Below are 19,903 nucleotides of genomic sequence, written 5' to 3' on the forward strand. Positions count from 1 at the left end.
ACCTTTTTAAGACATGTAGCTTGCTTTGTGGAGGGAGCAGTGGGGCGAGTTATAATATAGATGCTTGGATTATGAGCCAGTAGGTTCCATATTAGAGTTGATACCCTAGGATATCTAAGAGAAAGTATATCCCAAAGGAAAGAAAAAAAGAGTGAATGTTTTCATTCACTTTCATTTAACATAAATGTATGTCCTATATCCCTTATAGAAAGGGAAATGATACACAATCAAACAACATACTGGGATATTATAGCTACAAGATATGTGCATCACAAAAATCCTATGAGGTAGGTATGTTGTTCCCCCATTTTACAGATCAGGAAACTGAGGCACACCTTAAATTACCCAAGATTACACAGCTACAACTGGTATTCAAACTCAATCACTGTGGCTCTAAAGTCAGCTCTTAACTGTTTTACTAAACTGTTATTTTTCCTCTCTAAGCACACTTGAAATTTTCATGAAAGAGTTATTAAGAAATCATCTGTTTTCTCTTACAAGTTTAATTATTTACATTAGGTATGTCAAATAGTGAAAGTTTTGACTTTTTAAATAACAGGTTCTAGAGTCTTTAGTTCCTCTTTGAAAGCTTTATATAGTTCAGAAGACTTGCAGAAGCATCAAACTTCTAAAATTGAGTTGTATTCCTGAGATAGAGAAAATTTCTATTTGACTTTATTATGTTAATAGTACTATACTCTTTGACCCAACAATCCAAATCATTTTAAAGTGTAAGCAAAGATATTATTCTTGTTGTTTATAATAATCATAACTTGAAAATATCCAAAATAATTATCAATACAAGAAAGACTGTATTGTTCATATAAATAATAGTACATCCACAGTGTGGTACTATGCAACCAATAGAAGTAATAAATATATACTAACATAAAAAGACATTGATATATCGTTTCAGTAACATTCACATTATAAAATATAGAATAATATGGCCCCATTATTGTACATTTATTTATATGTAGAGATGCGTCCAATAAAGCCTAGGATATTCTTCAAAATATTAACTATGATTATCTCTGGGTAGTGTGATTACAACTGACTTAATTTTTTATAATTATATATATTTTAATTTTTTCTTTTACCATGAGCACTTTACTGTTAAAATCACCAAAGGAAATTAAAGTTTTTTTTTTTTCCTTAAAGGACAAGTGCATGGTATTTCCTGAAAGAAGAAGTACTATTATTTAGCTTCAAATCTTAGGTCCTAAAGCTTTCATAGCAAATGACACAAATACTAATATACACAGATACAGTACTATAGAGTTCAAAAGAAAACAAAAAAATTTCAAATGACTCTTAATTAGCTAAGACAGAGAGATTAACACAGACCTTTCTCAGTTTAGGTAAATCTGAAGCAGATCATGCTTAAAAGTTATACCACAGCCATCTTCAGCTTAATCTCTGAATGTGTCCCTTTGCAGATGTAGAGCAGATTCAGTTTGGTTCAGTGCAGTGAGTGAGTCAGGCATCAGCTAAAATCCATCTCCCTGTCTTCATTCCTGCTTCTAAAATAGCGCTACCCAATGGAACTTTTTTTTTTTAATCCGGTGGAACTTTTTGCAGCAATGTTGGAATAGACTCCATCTGCACTGTCCAATAAGATGGCCACTAGAAACACATAGCTACTGAGCACTTGCAACGTGGCTTGTGTAACAGAGGCACTGAGTTTTAAATTTTATTTAATTTTAATTAAATGTAAATAGCTACATGTGCTTAGTGGCTACCTTATTGGGCAGCACACATAAAGAATATTTCCAACATTTCTAATACTACAGCACAGTTTAGGAGACTAAAATTATGAGCCCCAAATTAAGCTGAATAAATGGCTCCTCTATAATTCAGAGATGTCACATTTAAAACACCAGATGTTTGTGTGCTTTTTTAATGGTAACTTTGCCCCCCCGGGAACCCAGAAAGACATCACAGTTTTTGGTAATGTGAGCGATGTTTCTAGTACCAGAATAATCTAACTAGATAATAACTTCTTAGCCATCAGTCTTAATAATCAATGGGTCATGTCCGATTTCATAGTTAGATGAATCCTGTTTCTCTGTCTAGTTTTCTATTATTAACAATTACATTGCACTTTAGGTCATTAAAGATCTCTCTTCAGAGCTAGTGACCTAGTGGGTTGGCAATGGCAGATAAATATTTCTTCCCTGGGCTTCTTTGCCAACTATAGCTAATTTTCAAATTAAATGCAACCCTTTCATCAGGAAAATATATATATATTCATATTTGTATAGTATGTATTATATAAATTATATATTATGTGTAATATATAAATTGTTAGTAAACTTAAAAAACACTAAGCTTCATTAGTAGTCAGAGAAATACAAATTAAAATAAAGTATTATTTTTAACTATCAAAATGTAAATTTTTTCAAGTTTTATAATACCTGCTTTTGGCAAAAGTATGAGGAAGCTGTTACTCTCATATGCTATCAGTGAGAATATAAATGTATACAGCTGTTTAAAAGGTAATTCAGGGGCTTCCCTGGTGGCGCAGTGGTTAAGAATCCACCTACCAATGCAGAGGACACGGTTCGAGCCCTAGTCTGGGAAGATCCCACATGCCGCAGAGCAGCTAAGCTCGTGTACCACAACTACTGAGCCTGCGCTCTAGAGCCCGTGAGCCACAACTACTGAGCCCACGTGCCACAACTACTGAAGCCTGCATGCCTAGAGCCTGTGCTCCACAACAGGAGACGCTACCGCAATGAGAAGCCCGCATACCGCAATGAAGAGTAGCCCCCGCTCGCCACAACTAGAGAAAGCCCCAGCAACAAAGACTCAACTGAGCCAAAAATTAATTAATTAATTTTTAAAAAGGTAATTTAGAGGGCTTCCCTGGTGGCGCAGTGGTTGAGAGTCCACCTGCCGATGCAGGGGACGCGGGTTCGTGCCCCGGTCTGGGAGGATCCCACATGTCGTGGAGCGGCTGGGCCTGTGAGCCATGGCCGTTGGGCCTGCGCGTCTGGAGCCTGTGCTCCGCGATGGGAGAGGCCACAACAGGGAGAGGCCCACATACCGCAAAAAAAAAAAGGTAATTTAGGGAATTCCCTGGTGGTCCAGTGGTTAGGACTTGGAGCTTTCACTGCCATGGCCCGCGTTCAATCCTTGGTCAGGGAACTAAGATCCCACAAGCCACGTGGCACGGCCAAAAAAAAAAAAAAGTTAGTTTAAATCTATCAGAATTAACATAGCATTTCTGCTTCTGGATGCTTGAAATAACCATTCATTCATTCATTCATTCTCAAAGACACACTGCACGTACTAGGATGTTCACATAGCACTGTTGGTAATAGTACAAAATCAGCAACAACTTAAGTGTTCAATAGAGGAATGGTTAAATAAACTATTACATCTTTATCATTAGCAATTCAGAGAATAAAGATCTCTAGAACTAACAGAAAGATCCCTAAGTCATATTATAAAACAAGTTACAGAACAATACATGTAGTGTGATCTCATTTATCTTGTTAAAAACCTTCATTCCAGGGCTTCCCTGGTGGCGCAGTGGTTGAGAGTCCGCCTGCCAATGCAGGGGATACCGGTTCGTGCCCCGGTCCGGGAGGATCCCACATGCCGTGGAGCGGCGAGGCCCGTGAGCCATGGCTGCTGAGCCTGCGCGTCCGGAGCCTGTGCTCCGCAACGGGAGAGGCCACAGCAGTGAAAGGCCCGTGTACCGCAAAAAAAAAAAAAAAAAAAAAAAAAAAAAAACCACTTCATTTCATATTTACATTTCAATAGCTAAAACAGCGAGATCAACCCAAAACTTTCTTAGTGTAGGTAAATCTGAGAAACAAATCATTCTTTGAGAAGTTACACCAAAGTCATCTTCAACTTGTTCTCTGAATTTATCCCTTGGGGGGCATAGAGCAGATTCAGTGCAGTTCAGTGCAATGAGTGAGTCAGCCATCAACTGAAAGGCATTTCCCTTTCTGCTCATCCTGAGTTGAAAAAGGTCTAGGAGAATATACACCCAACTGTTGACAATGGTCATCACAAGGGAAAAGAGCAGGTTTGGGGTGGAAAGGTAAAAGAGTTTCTAAGTTCTTTGTTTAACCAAGAACATAACTGTATTCTCATACTCAAATTTTAAAGAATTCTGAAACAAATCCCAGATCAGCTTTCCTCAAAATGCTAAAATACTACTTTTCTCACTATAATTAAGCATGTATCCTCCTTTCAGAATACAGCAACATGTTTAGGGGGGTTTTAAATAAAACATGCTTATGATAGAAGAAGAAAAAATTGTCTTTCCTGCGTTCAGGTGACCTAAAACTACTATTTTGGAAAAAGAATGGCCAGCAATCTGGGTTCCATACAAGAAAAGGACACAGGCATCCCAGCTTTCAGATATGACATTTTACCTTTTGTAGATACCCACTCATAGAAGAACCACTAGCCATGTAAAGGATGAGAATCTTATCATAGATGAGACTCCAAAAAAAGTCCAGGTACATAGTGTGCACGAGAAAGGTAGTTCCAGGTTCCTTGGGATCCTAGACACACTATTCAAATCTTTTTGTTTTGTTTTGTTTGGCTGCGTTGGGTCTTTGTTGCTGCACATGGGCTTTCTCTAGTTGCAGCGAGTGGGACTACTCATCGCAGTGGCTTCTTGTTGTGGAGCACGGGCTCTACGCAAGCGGGCTTCAGTAGTTGCAGCACGCGGGCTCAGTAGTTGTGGCACACGGGCTTAGTTGCCCACACTATTTGAATCTTAAACTAGCAATCCAGAGAATTCTTCTATAAGGTATTTCTACCATTCTTGGTACACCCTCAGAAAGGTTTCTTCCCATACTCCCATGATACTATTTTTTTTAAATAAATTTATTTATTTATTTATTTGGCTGTGTTGGGTCTTTGTTGCTGTGCGCGGGCTTTCTCTAGTTGCGGCGAGCACGGGCTACTCTTCATTGCGGTGCGCGGGCTTCTCATTGCGGTGGCTTCTTTTGTTGCGGAGCACGGGCTCTAGGCGTGCAGGCTTCAGTAGTTGTGGCGCGTGGACTCAGTAGCTGTGGCTCGCAGGCTCTAGAGAGCAGGCTCAGTAGTTGTGGCGCACAGGCTTAGTTGCTCTGCAGCATGTGGGATCTTCCTGGACCAGGACTCGAACCCATGTCCCCTGCATTGGCAGGCAGATTCTTAACCACTGCGCCACCAGGGAAACCCCACCATGATACAATAAACTTTTGGTATTTGGGGAACACAGCAGTGATAGACCAGGAGGGCAGGAGAATATGGGCTGTCAAGTCATTACCAACCTTTAAATCCTGCCCCCTCTTAGACAAGTTACTTGATTTTTTGTAAGAGTTCCCATATCCTCCTCTCTAAGACACAGAGTAATAGCTGCCTTTCTGGGTTGTTAAAAAGATGAGCAATAATGCATGCAAAGCACCCCAAACAGTGACTTATCTACTCGAACAGTGATGGAAAGTGATAATCAATAGTCTGACAGATGTGAAAAGTTTTTATTTTCAGCATAGAACATTATTTGTGGATTCTATAAAGCAATCTCTATAGTATACCCTCCTAGGAGAGTAAGTCTCTTTTAGAGGATACATACCCTCATGCAGCATGCCTGGGAAAGAGCCAATCTTTGGTTCTCACTTCCCTTCCCTTTTCTTTCTTCCTCTTCCCCCTCATGCACAGACGAGCCCCTTCCTTAAACCCTAACTCCTTTTGTAAGCAGTCTTTGAAACTGGCGACTTCAAGGGTGTTTTGTCCTCTTTATAAAATTGTTAGCATTTGCTGGGACTTCTCTGTTTCTTCATAGAGAGTTCTCCAGTTTTTTCCCAGATGGCTCTTTTTATTAATTGGTTTGTGTTAGGGGCAAGTCAGTTCGCTGGGGATAGGAAAATGTTGAAAAACACGGCAAATAAGACGCAAGCTAAATAAGCTGCAATTGCTATCCAAAACCTTGGATCTTTCAGCAGTGCCTTATCAAAGCAGCTGAACACGGTATAACCAATGGACATCCCAGCAAATCCACCTGCAATGTGAGCTGCAAAAGACACCTTGAGAAAAAAGGGGAAAAAATGGGAATAAGTGAAGAAAATGTTAATTGCATATTTCAGCTGTTTAAGAAACAAATACCATCCCAGTCAAAGAGTCTTAAAAGTCTGAACAGCAAGGTGGTGAGACAAAAGAGACAAAAAAACTCCATGTGCACAGAGAGGAGATATTCCAAATCATGCAAAGCTAAAAAAAATATCAGTTCACTGACTCTGAGTACACAAGACAGAGCCATCATTTTTCTTTATTCTTGGTCATCATTGCGTTTAGGATGGTTCTATATAAGGCCAACCAAGAGAGTAAGAGTTGAGGTGCCATGAGGGATCTCTATAGGAGCATAATCTGATCCCACATAAATGGCATGTCTAAATTAAAAAGTACACACAGATAGTCAAACAGAAACTACCAAATTCAAAGACCAGTTTCAATAAAACTGGAAATCTTTGTCAGTTTTCTTTTTATTGTAAATTCATCTGGACCCAAATTATTGCTGCTTTCCAGTCCGCATTTTATTCTCTGTGAAGTCCCTTCACTCCTGTTTTTTGGAATAGTTACCAGTATAGCAGGTGCAGAGAACTAGAGCCAGTTGTCAGGGCTATGAGAGAGAGAAGTGAAAAGGACAATCTAAAAGGCTGATTTCCTCAGGAATTTTCTTAACTTCCAAGTGTAAAACTGACTGTCCTAAATCTCAGAATTGTTGCCCCTATTTGGTGACCCTTTTTAGCTATTGATATGATAGGTAATTTAAAAAATAATAAACTGAACTCACCGGGGACCCATTTGCAGGGACAAAGAACCTTCTGTAGAGAGCAAATCCCATGTCCGACACAACTAGAAGGGAAAACAGCCCAGTGAAGCCCCACGATCTCCAAAATAGTGCGCCAGTTATTTTTGGCGCACTAAATAACAACGTTTATTGAGACTCTGTGCTAGGTACTGTTCTAAGAGTTTTACATGTACTAACCTGCATCATTAATCCTCACAACAGCCCCATGAAATAGGTACTATCATTATCCCATTTTATAGATGTATTGATCCAACAAGTATTTATTGATTATCTCCCATGTGCAGGCACTACTCTAGATGGTGGAGATACTGCCGTGAACAGATCAGACTGCCTCATGGAACTGAAAGTCTAGTTGGGGAAAGCAAATGAATAAGTAAAACATACAGTATTGTCAAATGGTGCTTAGTGCTATGGAGAACACACAAAGAGAAGAAGGAGAATTGGGAATGCTGGGAGTAGGGTGTGATTTTTTTTTTTTTTTTTTGGTACGCGGGCCTCTCACTGTTGTGACCTCTCCCGTTGCGGAGCACAGGCTCCAGACGCGCAGGCTCAGCGGCCATGGCTCATGGGCCTAGCCGCTCCATGGCATGTGGGATCTTCCCGGTCCGGGGCACGAACCCGCGTCCCCTGCATCGGCAGGCAGATTCTCAACCACTGTGCCACCAGGGAAGCCCTAGGGTGTGATTTTTAACTGGAGAGTCAGGGGGGATCTCAAGGAGAATATGGCATTTGATAGAGATAAGGGAGCAAGCCATGCTGACCTTTGAAGTAAGAGTCCTCTAGGCAGAGGGAAGTGCAAAGTCCCTAAGGCAGGACCATCCACCTGGTGTGTTTGAGGAATACCAAAGCAGTTGATCTGGTCCCATAGGTGGTTTTCAAAGGATGGTTCCCTGCCCCACTGGGATCCCAGCATCACTGGGAACTTACTAGAAATGAAAATTCTCAGGCCCACCCCAGACTTACTGAACCAGAAACTCTAAAGGTAGGGCTCGGCAGTCTGTGTTTTAACAAGACCTTCGGGTGATTCTGGACTAAAGTTAGGGATAAAGTAGTAGGTGATGAGATCAAACAGAAGCAGATGCAGATCATGTAGGGCCCTTATGGACCACTGTAAGGACTTTGACTTTTATGCTTTGAAACTTTTGAGCACAGGAGTGACATGTCTGACTTACGTTTTTAAAAGATGATTCTGGCTGCTGTATAGGAAACATACTCTAAGGAAGCAAAGACAGGAGCAAGCAGACAAGCTACTTACTACTACTGTAGGAACCCAAGTGAGGAATGACGGTGGCGTTTTATACATAAAGAAACCAAAACACAGAGGTTAAGTACTTGCCCAAGGCCGCCCATCTCAGAGGGAGTAGTGGGATTTGGGAGGCTTCACTCTCACCCACCACACTAATCACCTCTGATTGCCATCAGGAGAACAGAAGATGGGCCCAAAAAGGAAATGAGTCCACATTTTCTAATGGAACACTGAGAGCCAGAGCTTAGACATTCCTCAAGTAAGTCAGATCTCTGATGCTAAAAGAGCTTCCAGGTTTCTTGGCTTAGAAGAACTCTGCCCTACGTGTGCACTTGGAAACATCTCCTGCAGCTGTCACATTCCACATCCATCCCCCAATTCCCTGTGCTCTACTTAGCGAATGTCCTAGGAGACAGAAAGACCTAGTCCTTGCCTTTGGGAAAACAGCATCAGGACCATGTGTTCTGGCTAGTTTCCCTTTCAATATAGTATTGACACTGAAGTCACTGGATAGAAATTGAGGTCGAGGAGAAGTACTCAATGTTAATTTAATTGTAAATGACTATCACACAAAATGCTGGATAAATGTGGCTATATTGTTTTTTTGATCATTTGCAATTCCTGATCCAGGGTAAATAACAGAGATAGGGCTAGGAAAGTATAAGAAAACCACTGCTGGAAAACAGGGTTGACTTACTGGAAACAGTTACTTTGGTCTAGTCTTCCACAGTAGGAGACCTCCTTTCAAAAACTCTCTGTAACCCTTAGCATGTCAATTTCTCCATTCAATTTCTCTCTTGTTTTGGCCACTTCTGACTTACACCTGCCTGGCCCTTTCTGCTTCCCAGGGGAGTTTACTTCTAAGCTGCTGCAGTCTCTAAACTGAGACCTGTCTTCCCATCTGAAAAGAAGCCCTCATTCCAATAAACCAAATCACTGTCTTCAATAAAATTTGACACTCATTTTAAGGGAGCTGCCTTTATACGGATTTTTTTGAAGGATGAAAATGTGAGATTTCCTGAACTTTTTCCGGGGAAGGTCAGTTGCTTTGTTAAAAAACAGATCCAACAAATAATGCTTAATGAAGGAAGGTCCTAGGGCCAATTGTGCTTCACAATTAGGAATAATATTTACCATTAAAAAAAACCCAAAAAACTATACATTTTCCCAAGGAAACATGTTTAAAATTAAAATGTACTTGTATTTCATTAATCCGGAGTTTGTTCTAACTTCTCTCATTTACAATAATAGGTAAACCAAGCCAAAGAACTTTTAGAAATGGCCTGTGGGGAAGGTTGATGTTAGTGTGTCCTACCTATGTTTGTAGGATATAATAAAAGCACATCATTCAGTGATTGTATTACTTACCTCAAGAGTGACAAAATGTTTAAAGCAACTATACCCCAATTAAAAAAAGAAAAGAAAGAATGACAGAATGTTACATAAACTATATTTGGAGATAACCCTGTGCACGAGGAAAGAGCTTTTACTCCAACATTAAAGGGTATTAGAGTATGAAAACCTTTTCCTCACTGAGGGTTTGAGGCTTATTTTACAAAAGTCATTCATAATTACCTGAAAGAAACAGATTGACTGATGACCCAGATAACTTGTGTAAGAATATTTTTCTGTCTAAGGACTTGTCCCTTGGTTCTGGTTGTGACTCAGACGGCTCTGCCTGCACAGCAACTCTCCTAACTAACTCCCAGACATCCGTCCTCCTTTCTGCGCTGACTAGTTTCCCTCACTTTTTGGATTTCTTATGGAGAAAAACAGTATATATGGTATGGTATAGACTAGAAACAAGTCACTTCTTTTCTCTCGGGATGAAATATTGTTTTTACAGTTAAAGCGTTCATAAACTTAATTTAGTCTCTTTTTTGAACTCTTGATACCAATTTGCAGAATCATTTTTTCCTACTCTGTGGACAGCCAAAAGCTTAGCCTGTATCAAGTGTCACTTCTGTCTTGGCCTTCAAGTCTGAGCCAACAGTCTGGCCCCAGGGTCAGCCTTCTCCCCGCATTCTCCCCGCACCCTCCATGCAGATACAGCTTCAGCAGGAGCAGATCCAGAAATACAAGTTACCAGCTCTGCCTTCACTCTTGTTTGCTTCTACTCTGTATGGCCTGCCACGCGTCCAAAATGCTGACTTTCAGACACGCCTAAAATTCCACCTCTTCTCCAGACTGAACACACTTCCTAAGTTCTTTCGGCATGTAATTCTAGACTGTCATTCCTGGAGATTTCCAAAGCCACACCAGTCATGCTCCTACTTCCCTGACCCCTCTCTTCCTTCACCTCTGCTCTCATTTTCAGTCCTCAGCCACCGCTCCATGCTTATATCCTAGATCAGTTTTTTTTTTTTTAAACTGAAATTGAGGAAGAAAATGGATTATATGAATGGTTTTCAAGCTCTGCCTTTCTGACAAAATCATACACAGAATCTAATGTATGAACAAGAAAAATCCAGTATATAAAACATAAATGACAGCAGAAAGTAACACAACATTTTAAATCAACTACACTCCAATAAAAAATTTTTTTAAATAAAAAATTTTAAACATCCAGGGGCTTCCCTGGAGCCGCAGTGGTTAAGAATCTGCCTGCCAATGCAGGGAACAGGGGTTCAAGCCCTGGTCCGGGAAGATCCCACACGCCGCAGAGCAACTAAGCCTATGCGCCACAACTACTGAAGCCCGCGTGCCTAGAGCCCGTGCTCCACAACAAGAGAAGCCACCGCAATGAGAAGCCCGCGCACTGCAACGAAGAGTAGCCCTTGCCGCAACTAGAGAAAAGCCTGCATGCAGCAACGAAGACCCAACGCAGCTAAAGATAAATAAATATTTTTAAATATATATATATTTTTAAATCCATAAACGATGGTATTGTGGTTGAAGTGGACGAAGTGCCTCGAGCCCTACTCTCTTGACTCCCCACAGTCCAGAAAGAAACAGAGGCACCTCTAAGAACCACCCACCAGGGTCTGTGAAAACTCCATTCACACCTGTCTGCTTAGGGCTCTGAAGCCGAACCATTCTTTCTGACTCTAGGCTGATGGTCATCCTACTTGTTAGTGTTTGGGAAATGTGAGAAGGTCTTCTGACGGTTGAACCCATAAAATTGAAGGTGTGAAGTGTTCACAAGACACACTTACTTATAAGGACGATGATGAGTAGTCTGATAATTCCAAAGGCAGGAATCATTTCTCGAAAATTCTTGCAAAGAGATAAATAATAATATAAGCTATCTATTGGCAAATGAAACTTCAACTGTCCTCCCCCTTCATCTGCTTTATCATTTAAAATAAAGTGTGAGTGTCAAATATTTGCAAAACAAAGCATCCGTGTAACAGCCCAGTTTTCAAATGTAATTTGGGAAGCACAATGCTGGTGCACTTTGGAGTGAAAATGAAACATGATATTAAATTCCTTGATATAAAGTAGACACAATTTTATTAGCAGGAAATAATCTAAATATAAGTAACAAAAAATCAACACTTAATAAGTCATAGATAGTTAATGCATGTTGTCAAACTAAATCTGATGGAATATTTCCAAGTTTTTTGGTTAATATTCATTTGATACATCTTTACCCTCTTTCTAAGTAGGAGTTAGCAAAAACAACTAAAATTTGAGTATTACCTTTATTTTTTTAGATAATTTCAAAAAATGTTAAATGTCGGTCGGTCCAAAAACAACCCAGTTGGATTTTAGCTTTGAAAAATCTCACACCAGCTTGCAGTACCCTCGTGTGTTACTAGAGGACAGAGCAGACTCAGAAAGATACTCCCACTTCAGCCCGCGTTACCTCTCCCTTCCCTTTCAAGTTAACTCTCTTCCCAGAGAGTAGAGATGCTGAAATAGCTGTGTTTATTCTAAATCAATTATTTTCAAATTGTTGTGACCATGACCTACAGTAACAAATAATTTACATAACACACATAAATCAAATAGTACTTATCCTTATTACACGTGATGTGTACTGAAATTTTTGTTTGTAAAGGGATTTTCACAATCCCTTCAGCTGCGTTCACAACCACTGATGGGTTGCAATCCAAAGTTTGAAAAACATTTTTCTAAATGACTTCTATTTTTTGAATAGTTTTTTAATTGATTCATATTTCTTCCTCCTAGAGTATCTTTAAAGCACACCTATGTGGTTAAAGGGTTAACTTAGTCGGGATTTTAGCCTGTTTTAAAAAGTGGTTGGCATCTCACATACTATATCATGGGCGTGTAAAATGGTATGCAACTTTGGAGGCATTTATCAATGAAAATGTAAAGCCTTCACCCAGTAAATCCACTTCTAGGAATTTACCTGCAAAAAGAATCACACAAATGCAAAAAGATAGGTGTGAAAGAACATGCCTTACAGCATTATTTTGAAATGTGAAAAGCTGTAATCACCCGAGATTTCTTTTCAATTAAGGATTAAATGTCGGGATACAGCTATATAGAGTGTGATGTGGAGCGCCTGAAAAGGCTGAGCTGGATTTCTGTGTACTGCCATGAGTAGATAGGATACTTTATGTTAAGATGCAGAACAATATAAGGGTAGTTCCATTTTTGTAGCATTACTATTGGTAGAATTTTGAATACACATAGAAAATGTCTGAAGGGATGTATATCAAACTGTTAACAGATACTAAACTGGGAACTTTGACTTCCTATTTTTCAATTTTGAATTTTATTTAATATTCATTATTTTTGAGATCGGGAGAAAAAAATAAAGATAAAATATGAAAGGAAAACTCTTGTGGCCAAATGGAAGATGTGTTCTTAGTAAATATTGATAAATGAAGATGCCCTGAACCAAATACCAGTAATTGTTTAAAAAAAAAAAAAATTTAAGGTCCATAGATTCCACTCCCAAAGTTCTTACCACTAGAACATTCATGAAATAGCCTCCCATCAGAGCATAGACTCCTCCTGAAGCACCCACAAGAGATTTGAGTGGGTCAAAGATGGAGCTGGCTAGAGATCCTAAAGAAATAAAACACAAAGAATCAGGTATGACTATAAAAATCATGAAGGATAAATCTTTCTAATGTAAAAGTTGGGGAAGCTTGGACAATTATATTAACAAACAACAAATTCACTTTGTCCCTTCCATACTAGAAAAGTATAGCTATGTGGGCTAACTCCCTCAATTTTTATGAAACATTAAATGTTCAATATGAAGACAGTATAACGGTGATGAAAACACAGGCTCTGGAGCCAGAATAACCAACTGTGACTGGAACAAGTTTCTTAACGTCTCTGTGCCTTAGTTTCCCTGTTTACAAAATGGGGATATTAATAGAACTTACCTCAATGGGTTGTCAGGAGAAGTAAATGAGTTTATATGTGCATCATGCTTAGAACACTCTGTGACATGTATTTTATACTTGTTAGCCATTGTTTCAAAATATCCTACATGTTCAGCCAAAACTATCAAAATACCTGAGACATTCCAACATTTTATTATCTAAAGGCTAGCTTTCTCATGGAGTCAAGTTGTGGTCTCAGAATCCTTCTTAACATACTATTCAGTCACATTCACCAGGCAAGATGAAACCTATTGCTAACCCAATCTTATATTGCCTGAACCAAAACAAGACTTTAGAACCACCTTATGAAACTCTGAGGTGTTCTCTCTGTACTGCTTAGTTCTATTCCTCATTCTCTTGCCTTCAAGGCCCTCCTTCATTCCTTAGGATACAACACAATACAATACCTATTTTATGCAAAAAAAGACAAAGTGTCTGACCTTAGGAATCTTACAAATGGATGAGCAAACGGTTATCATAAAATGCAGAATATATCAACTACTATGATTTTTTTAATGTAATAAATTTGCTATGGAAGCATTTAGGGAAGAACGACTTTCTCAGCAGAGAGATGGAAGCCCTGCTACTCTGAGAGGAGGGAGACAGCATTTTGTTTAAACTCTGAAGACCCTTTAAGATTGGACAGGGAAAACAAGGGGGAAGAAGGTCAGGACTTGGGAATCTGGAATAGCAAAGACATAGAAACAAAGTTATATGGATGACTGAAGATCAGTGAGAAGTCGTCCATTAGGATTAAAGCAGTGGTTTTCAAATGTTAACCTACAAACTAGGGCTGGGGTGGTTGTGTCTTAATCATGAGAAATTTATTTTTAAAATACAGATGTCCACTTCTGGCCACAGTGAAGTGCCAAGGATAAAATTTTTCCTCCTGCTTGAAACAGCTGAAAGTAGTGGACAAAATACATGAAACAATGGTCTTCAAGATACTGGACATCAGATAACAAAGGACAGTGAATCCTGAGAAACAAGAAATAAATAAGATGAGTTGACTAATTGCCCAGCTTACTGCCTTGAGAGAGACTGTAGGCTGCAGTACATGAAGGGGGAACCTAGGCAGATCACAGTAAACTTTAAGTTGATGAGATAGAGTCTAGAGTCTTAGGTCCATATAGATCCAGGCAGCTAGAGTTCAGACAGCTTCCAAGTAACTTAACTGAGTTACAGAACAAATCTAAGGAATGTTTATAGGAATATAATAATATCCACCATCCAAAGATAAAATGTCTAGCATCCAGAAAAAAATTGTCAGACATGCAAAGAAGCAGGAAAGTATGACCCATAATGAAGAGAAAAAAATCAATTAAAACCTAACAAAACTGGGAATTCCCTAGCAGTCCAGTGGTTAGAACTCCAAGCTCTCACTGCTGAGGGCCTGGGTTCAATCCCTGGTTGGGGAACTAAGACCCCACAAGCCATGTGGCACAGCCAGAAAACAAAAAACAAAAACAACAGACAAAAAAACCTACCAAAACTAAAAAAAGAGTTACCATAGATGATCCAGCAATCCCATTCCTGGGCAAATATCCGGAGAAAACTATAACTTGAAAACATATATGCACTGCAATGTTCACTGCAGCACTAGTTACAATAGCCAAGACATGGAAGCAACCTAAATGTTCATCAACAGATGAACGGATAAAGAAGATGAGGTTAAAAAAAGAAGTGGTATACACACACAGTGGAATAGCACTCAGCCATAAAAAAAGAATGAAAACAATGCCATTTGCAGCAACATGGATGGACATAGAGATTATCATACTACGTGAAGTAAGCTAGACAGAAATACAAATATAATATGATATCACCTATATGTGGAATCTTTTTTTTTAACATCTTTATTGGAGTATAATTGCTTTACAATGGTGTGTTAGTTTCTCCTTTATATGGAATCTTTAAAAAATGATACAAATGAACTTATTTTCAATAGAGAAATAGACGCACAGGCATAGAAAACAAATTTATGGTTATTAAAAGGGAGGGGGGAGGGATAAATTAGGAGTTTGAGATTAACATACACACACTATTATATATAAAATAGATAACCAACAGGACCTACTGTATAGCACAGGGAAATATACTCAATATCTAGTAGTAACCTATAAGGGAAAAGAATCTGGAAAAAAAAAATATATATATATATATATGTATATATCTGAATCACTTTGCTGTAAACCTGAAACTAACACAATATTGTAAATCAACTATACTTCAATTAAAAAAAAAAACCTACCAAAACTGACACAGGTGTAAGATTTAGCAAGTAAGGGCAATAAATAATTATTACAACTATATTCTCTATGTTCAAAAGTTAAATAGCACTATATAAGAAATGAAACAGGCTCAAATCAAACTTCTAAAGATGAAAACTACAATGTCTAAAATGAAAACATAAACTTGTTCAGTTGATTGGCTGATTAGACATTGCAGAAGAATAGATTAGTGAACATGAAGACATGGCAATAAAACTATCCAAAATAAAACACACAGAGAAGGATATTTTTTTAAATGCATACAGCATTAATGAGCTATAGGTCAATTTCAAGCAGTCTTCTGATATGTATAATAATAAATACATAATTGGAGTCCCCAGAAAAGAGGAATGAAAGCAGATACAGAAAAAAATACTTGAAGAAATTACGGCCAAAGTTTTTCCAAAGTTTTATGAAAACTATAAACCCACAGATCCACGAACCTCAACAAATCCCAAACACAAGAGACGTGAAGAAAAGCACACCAAGGCATAACAAAATCACATTCTCAAAACAGTTAAAATGCTTAAAAGCATCCAGAACAAAAAGACACGCTTCATACTGAGAAACAAAGGTAAGGATGACAACAGATTTCTCACTGGAAACAATGCAAATGAGAAAACAACATTTTAAAGTACTGAGAGAAAAATACTGTCAAGCTATAATTCCAAACCTAATAAAATATATTACAACAACGAAGGCAAAATAAAGATTTTTTTTTTCAGACATACAGAGGCTGAAAGTATTAATGACTAACAGACCCATGCTAAAAGAAATGTTAAAGGAAATCCTCAGGAAGACAAAAAAAGATATCAGATGGAAATATGGAGCTACACAAAGGAATGAAGAGCATTAGAAATGGTAAGGATGTGGGCAAATATACAAGATTTTGTTATTATTTAAATCTCTTTAGAAGTTCATTGTTTAACAGTTAAACTATTAGACTAACTACTAGGAATAATAAGGGAACTTATCAAGGTTGGAGGATACAAGATCAATATACAAAAAATGAACTGCATTTCTATGTAATAGCAATGAAAAATCAGAAGTAGAAATTTTAAAAATAGTACCCTTTACAGTACATCAAAAATATGAAATATAGAAATAAATCTGACCCCAAAAATGTGTAAGACCTAAACACTGAAAACAAAAAAGATGTTGAAAGGAATTTTGAAAGACCTAAATAAATAGAAATCTATACCTTGTTCATGGGTTGGAAGACTCCAATATTGTTAAAATATCAATTCTCCCCAAGTTGATCTAAAGATTCATTGCAATCCAAATCAAAATCCCAGTAGACTTTTTTGTAGAAATTGACAAACTGATTCTAAAGTTCACATGGAAATGCAAAGGACCTAGAATAACCAAACCAACTTTGAAAAAGAGCAGAGTTGGAGCACTGACACATCCCAATTTCAAGACTTAATAGAAAACTACAGTAATCAAGACAGTATGGTATTGGTGTAAAGATATACAAATATATGAGGGAAACACAACAGAAAGTCCAGAAATAAACCCACATATATATGGACAATTGATTCTGACAAGATGCAAAGGCAATTCAGTAAAGAAAGGATTGTCTTCTCAACCAATGATGCTGGAACAGTTAGACATTTACATTCAAAAAAGTGACACTTCAATCCATACCTTGCACCATGTATAAAAATGGATCGTATACCTAGATGTAAAGCCTAAGATTATAAAACTTCTAGAACAAAACACAGAGAAAATCTTTGTGACCTTGGGCTAGGCAAAATTTCTTAAATATGACACTAAAAACATAATTCCTAAAACTTAAAAACTGATAAATTATACTTAATCAAAATTCAAAAATTTGACTCTTCAGAAGATACTGTTAAGAGAATGAAAAGACAAGCAGCAAACTAGAAGGCAATATTTGTAAGTCACATGTGTGATAAAGAACTTTTAATAGGGACTTCCCTGGTGGCACAGTGGCTAAGAATCCACCTGACAATGCAGGGGACAAGGGTTCAATCCCTGGTCCGGGAAGATCCCACATGCTGCAAAGCAACTAAGCCCGTGTGCCACAACTACTGAGCCTGTGCTCTAGAGCCCATGAGCCCACGTGCCACAACTACTGAAGCCCACGTACTCTAGGGCCTGCATGACACAACTACTGAGCCTGCATGCTGCAACTACTGAAGACCAAGTGCCTAGAGCCCATGCTCTGCAAGAAGAGAAGCTACCACAATGAGAAGCCCGTGTACTGCAATGAAGAGTATCCCCCTGCTCACCGCAACTAGAGAAAGCCCACATGCAGCAATGAAGACCCAACGCAGCCAAAAATAAAAAAGAAATTGTAATAATAATATATAATAAGGAATGTAAAGGAATGCAATTCAATTTTTTTTATTTGGTTGCGCTGGGTCTTAGTTGCGGCAGGCGGGCTCCTTAGTTGCAGCATGTGGGCTTCCTTAGCTGTGGCATGCATGTGGGACCTAATTCTCTGACCAGGGATCGAACCCAGGCCCCCTGCATTGGGAGTGCAGAGTCTTAACCACTGCACCACCAGGAAGTCCCTGTAATTCAATTTTTAAATGGGCAAAAGATTTAAACAGATACTTTACTGAAGAAGATATATGGATAGCAACTGAGCACATTAAAAGATGTTCACCATCATTCTCATTAGGAAATGCAAATTTAAACCCAATGAGATACCTTTATATACCCAACAGATTGGCTAAAATTAAAAGACTGACCATACCAAGTGTTGATGAGTATATGGAGGAACTGGAACTTATGGTGGGGATGTAAAATGGTACCACTTTGTTACCATGCGACCTAGTAATTCCACTCATAGGTATATACACAAGAGATCCACACAAAAACTTGTACATGAATGTTTATAGCAGTATTATTCATAATAGCCAAAAAGTGAAAACAACCCAAATGTCCACCAAATGGTGAATGGATAAAGAAAATGTTGTATATCCATATAATGGAAAGTATCCAGCAGTAAAAAGGAATGAAGTACTTATACATGTTCCAACATGGATGAAGGATGAAAACATTATGCTAAGTGGAAAAAAGAGTCAAAAAAGATCACACTTTATGATTCCATTTATATGAAATATGCAGAATGGGTAAACCTAAAGAGACAGAAAGTAGATCAGTGGTTGTCTAAGGCTGGGGAAGGGATTTGGGGTGAGGAGTGGGGAGTGACTGCTGATGGGCACAGGGTTTCTTTGGGGCACAAAAATATTCTACATTTAGATTGTGATAAAGGGCGCCTAACCCTGTAAATTAATTTAAAAACATTGAATTATACAGTTTGAATGGGTGAACTGTATGGTATATGAATTATATCACAGTAAAGCTATTTTAAAAGTTTGGTAGTTTCTTAAAAGTTAAATGTAACCCCATGATAGAATCCAGCCATTCTATTCCTAGGTATTTACCCAAGAGAACTGAAAACATTTGTCCACATGAAGACTGTACACCAGTGTTCATAGTAGCTTCATCTGTAATAGCCCCAAACTGGAAACAACCCAAATGTCCATCAACAGGAGAACGGATAAACAAATTGCTGTATATTCCCACCATGAATACTACTCAGCAACAAAAAGGAATCAACTATTCGTACACACAACAACATAGACAAACCTCAGAACAATTATGCTGAATAAAAGAAGTGACAAAAAAAAAAGAATACTCCATGATTCCATTTATATAAAATTCTAGAAAATACAGCTGAACCTATGATAATCAGTGGTTGCCAGGGGAAGGTGAGGGAAGGACAGGGAGAGGCAGGAAGGTGAGATTCCAACAGGTTACCGGAAAATGTGGCGGGGAGTAGCAATCACTACCTTGACTGTGGTGATAGTTTCATGGTTATATATACATATCAAAACATCAGCAGTTATTATATGTCAATTATACCACACTAAACAGAAAAACAAAAGAACACAGATCCTAGGGCCATGTTCTCAGAGATTCTGATTCAGTAGATCTGGGTGGGATCTGAATAACTTCAGTTGTAACAAGCTCTCCAGGTGCTTCTGACCGTCAGTCAGGTTGGGGGACCCTGAGCGGAGTGCAGGCCGGCGCTCCTGAATCTTTACTAATCACGTGTGGATTTGTTCAAATGCAAGTTAGTAGGTCTGGTGTGGGGCTCAAAATTCTGCATTTCAACAAGGTCCCAGTTGATACCAATACTGCTAATTCAAGACCACACTTTGCCAGGAGCAAGGGCAGGGAAACTAAAATGATGTTACATATGAAGGAATCTGGGAAA

General features: G+C 38.5%; 1 protein-coding gene across 1 annotated transcript in view; it reads right to left on the reverse strand.

Moving 5' to 3' along the window:
- Positions 1-5,471: 5,471 nt before the first annotated feature.
- RHBDL2 (rhomboid like 2) overlaps positions 5,472-19,903 on the reverse strand; it is a 56,044-nt gene continuing 41,612 nt past the window's right edge. Inside the window, exons 5-8 of the mRNA XM_065884890.1 lie at positions 12,952-13,052; positions 11,225-11,285; positions 6,806-6,867; positions 5,472-6,038 (exon numbers count right to left, since the gene is read on the reverse strand). Of these exons, the coding sequence (XP_065740962.1) occupies positions 5,859-6,038; positions 6,806-6,867; positions 11,225-11,285; positions 12,952-13,052 (404 nt within the window). The 3' untranslated portion in view covers positions 5,472-5,858. The remainder of the gene's footprint in view (positions 6,039-6,805; positions 6,868-11,224; positions 11,286-12,951; positions 13,053-19,903) is intronic.

Source organism: Phocoena phocoena, chromosome 1 (assembly GCF_963924675.1).
Source record: "Phocoena phocoena chromosome 1, mPhoPho1.1, whole genome shotgun sequence".
NCBI lineage: Eukaryota > Metazoa > Chordata > Mammalia > Artiodactyla > Phocoenidae > Phocoena > Phocoena phocoena.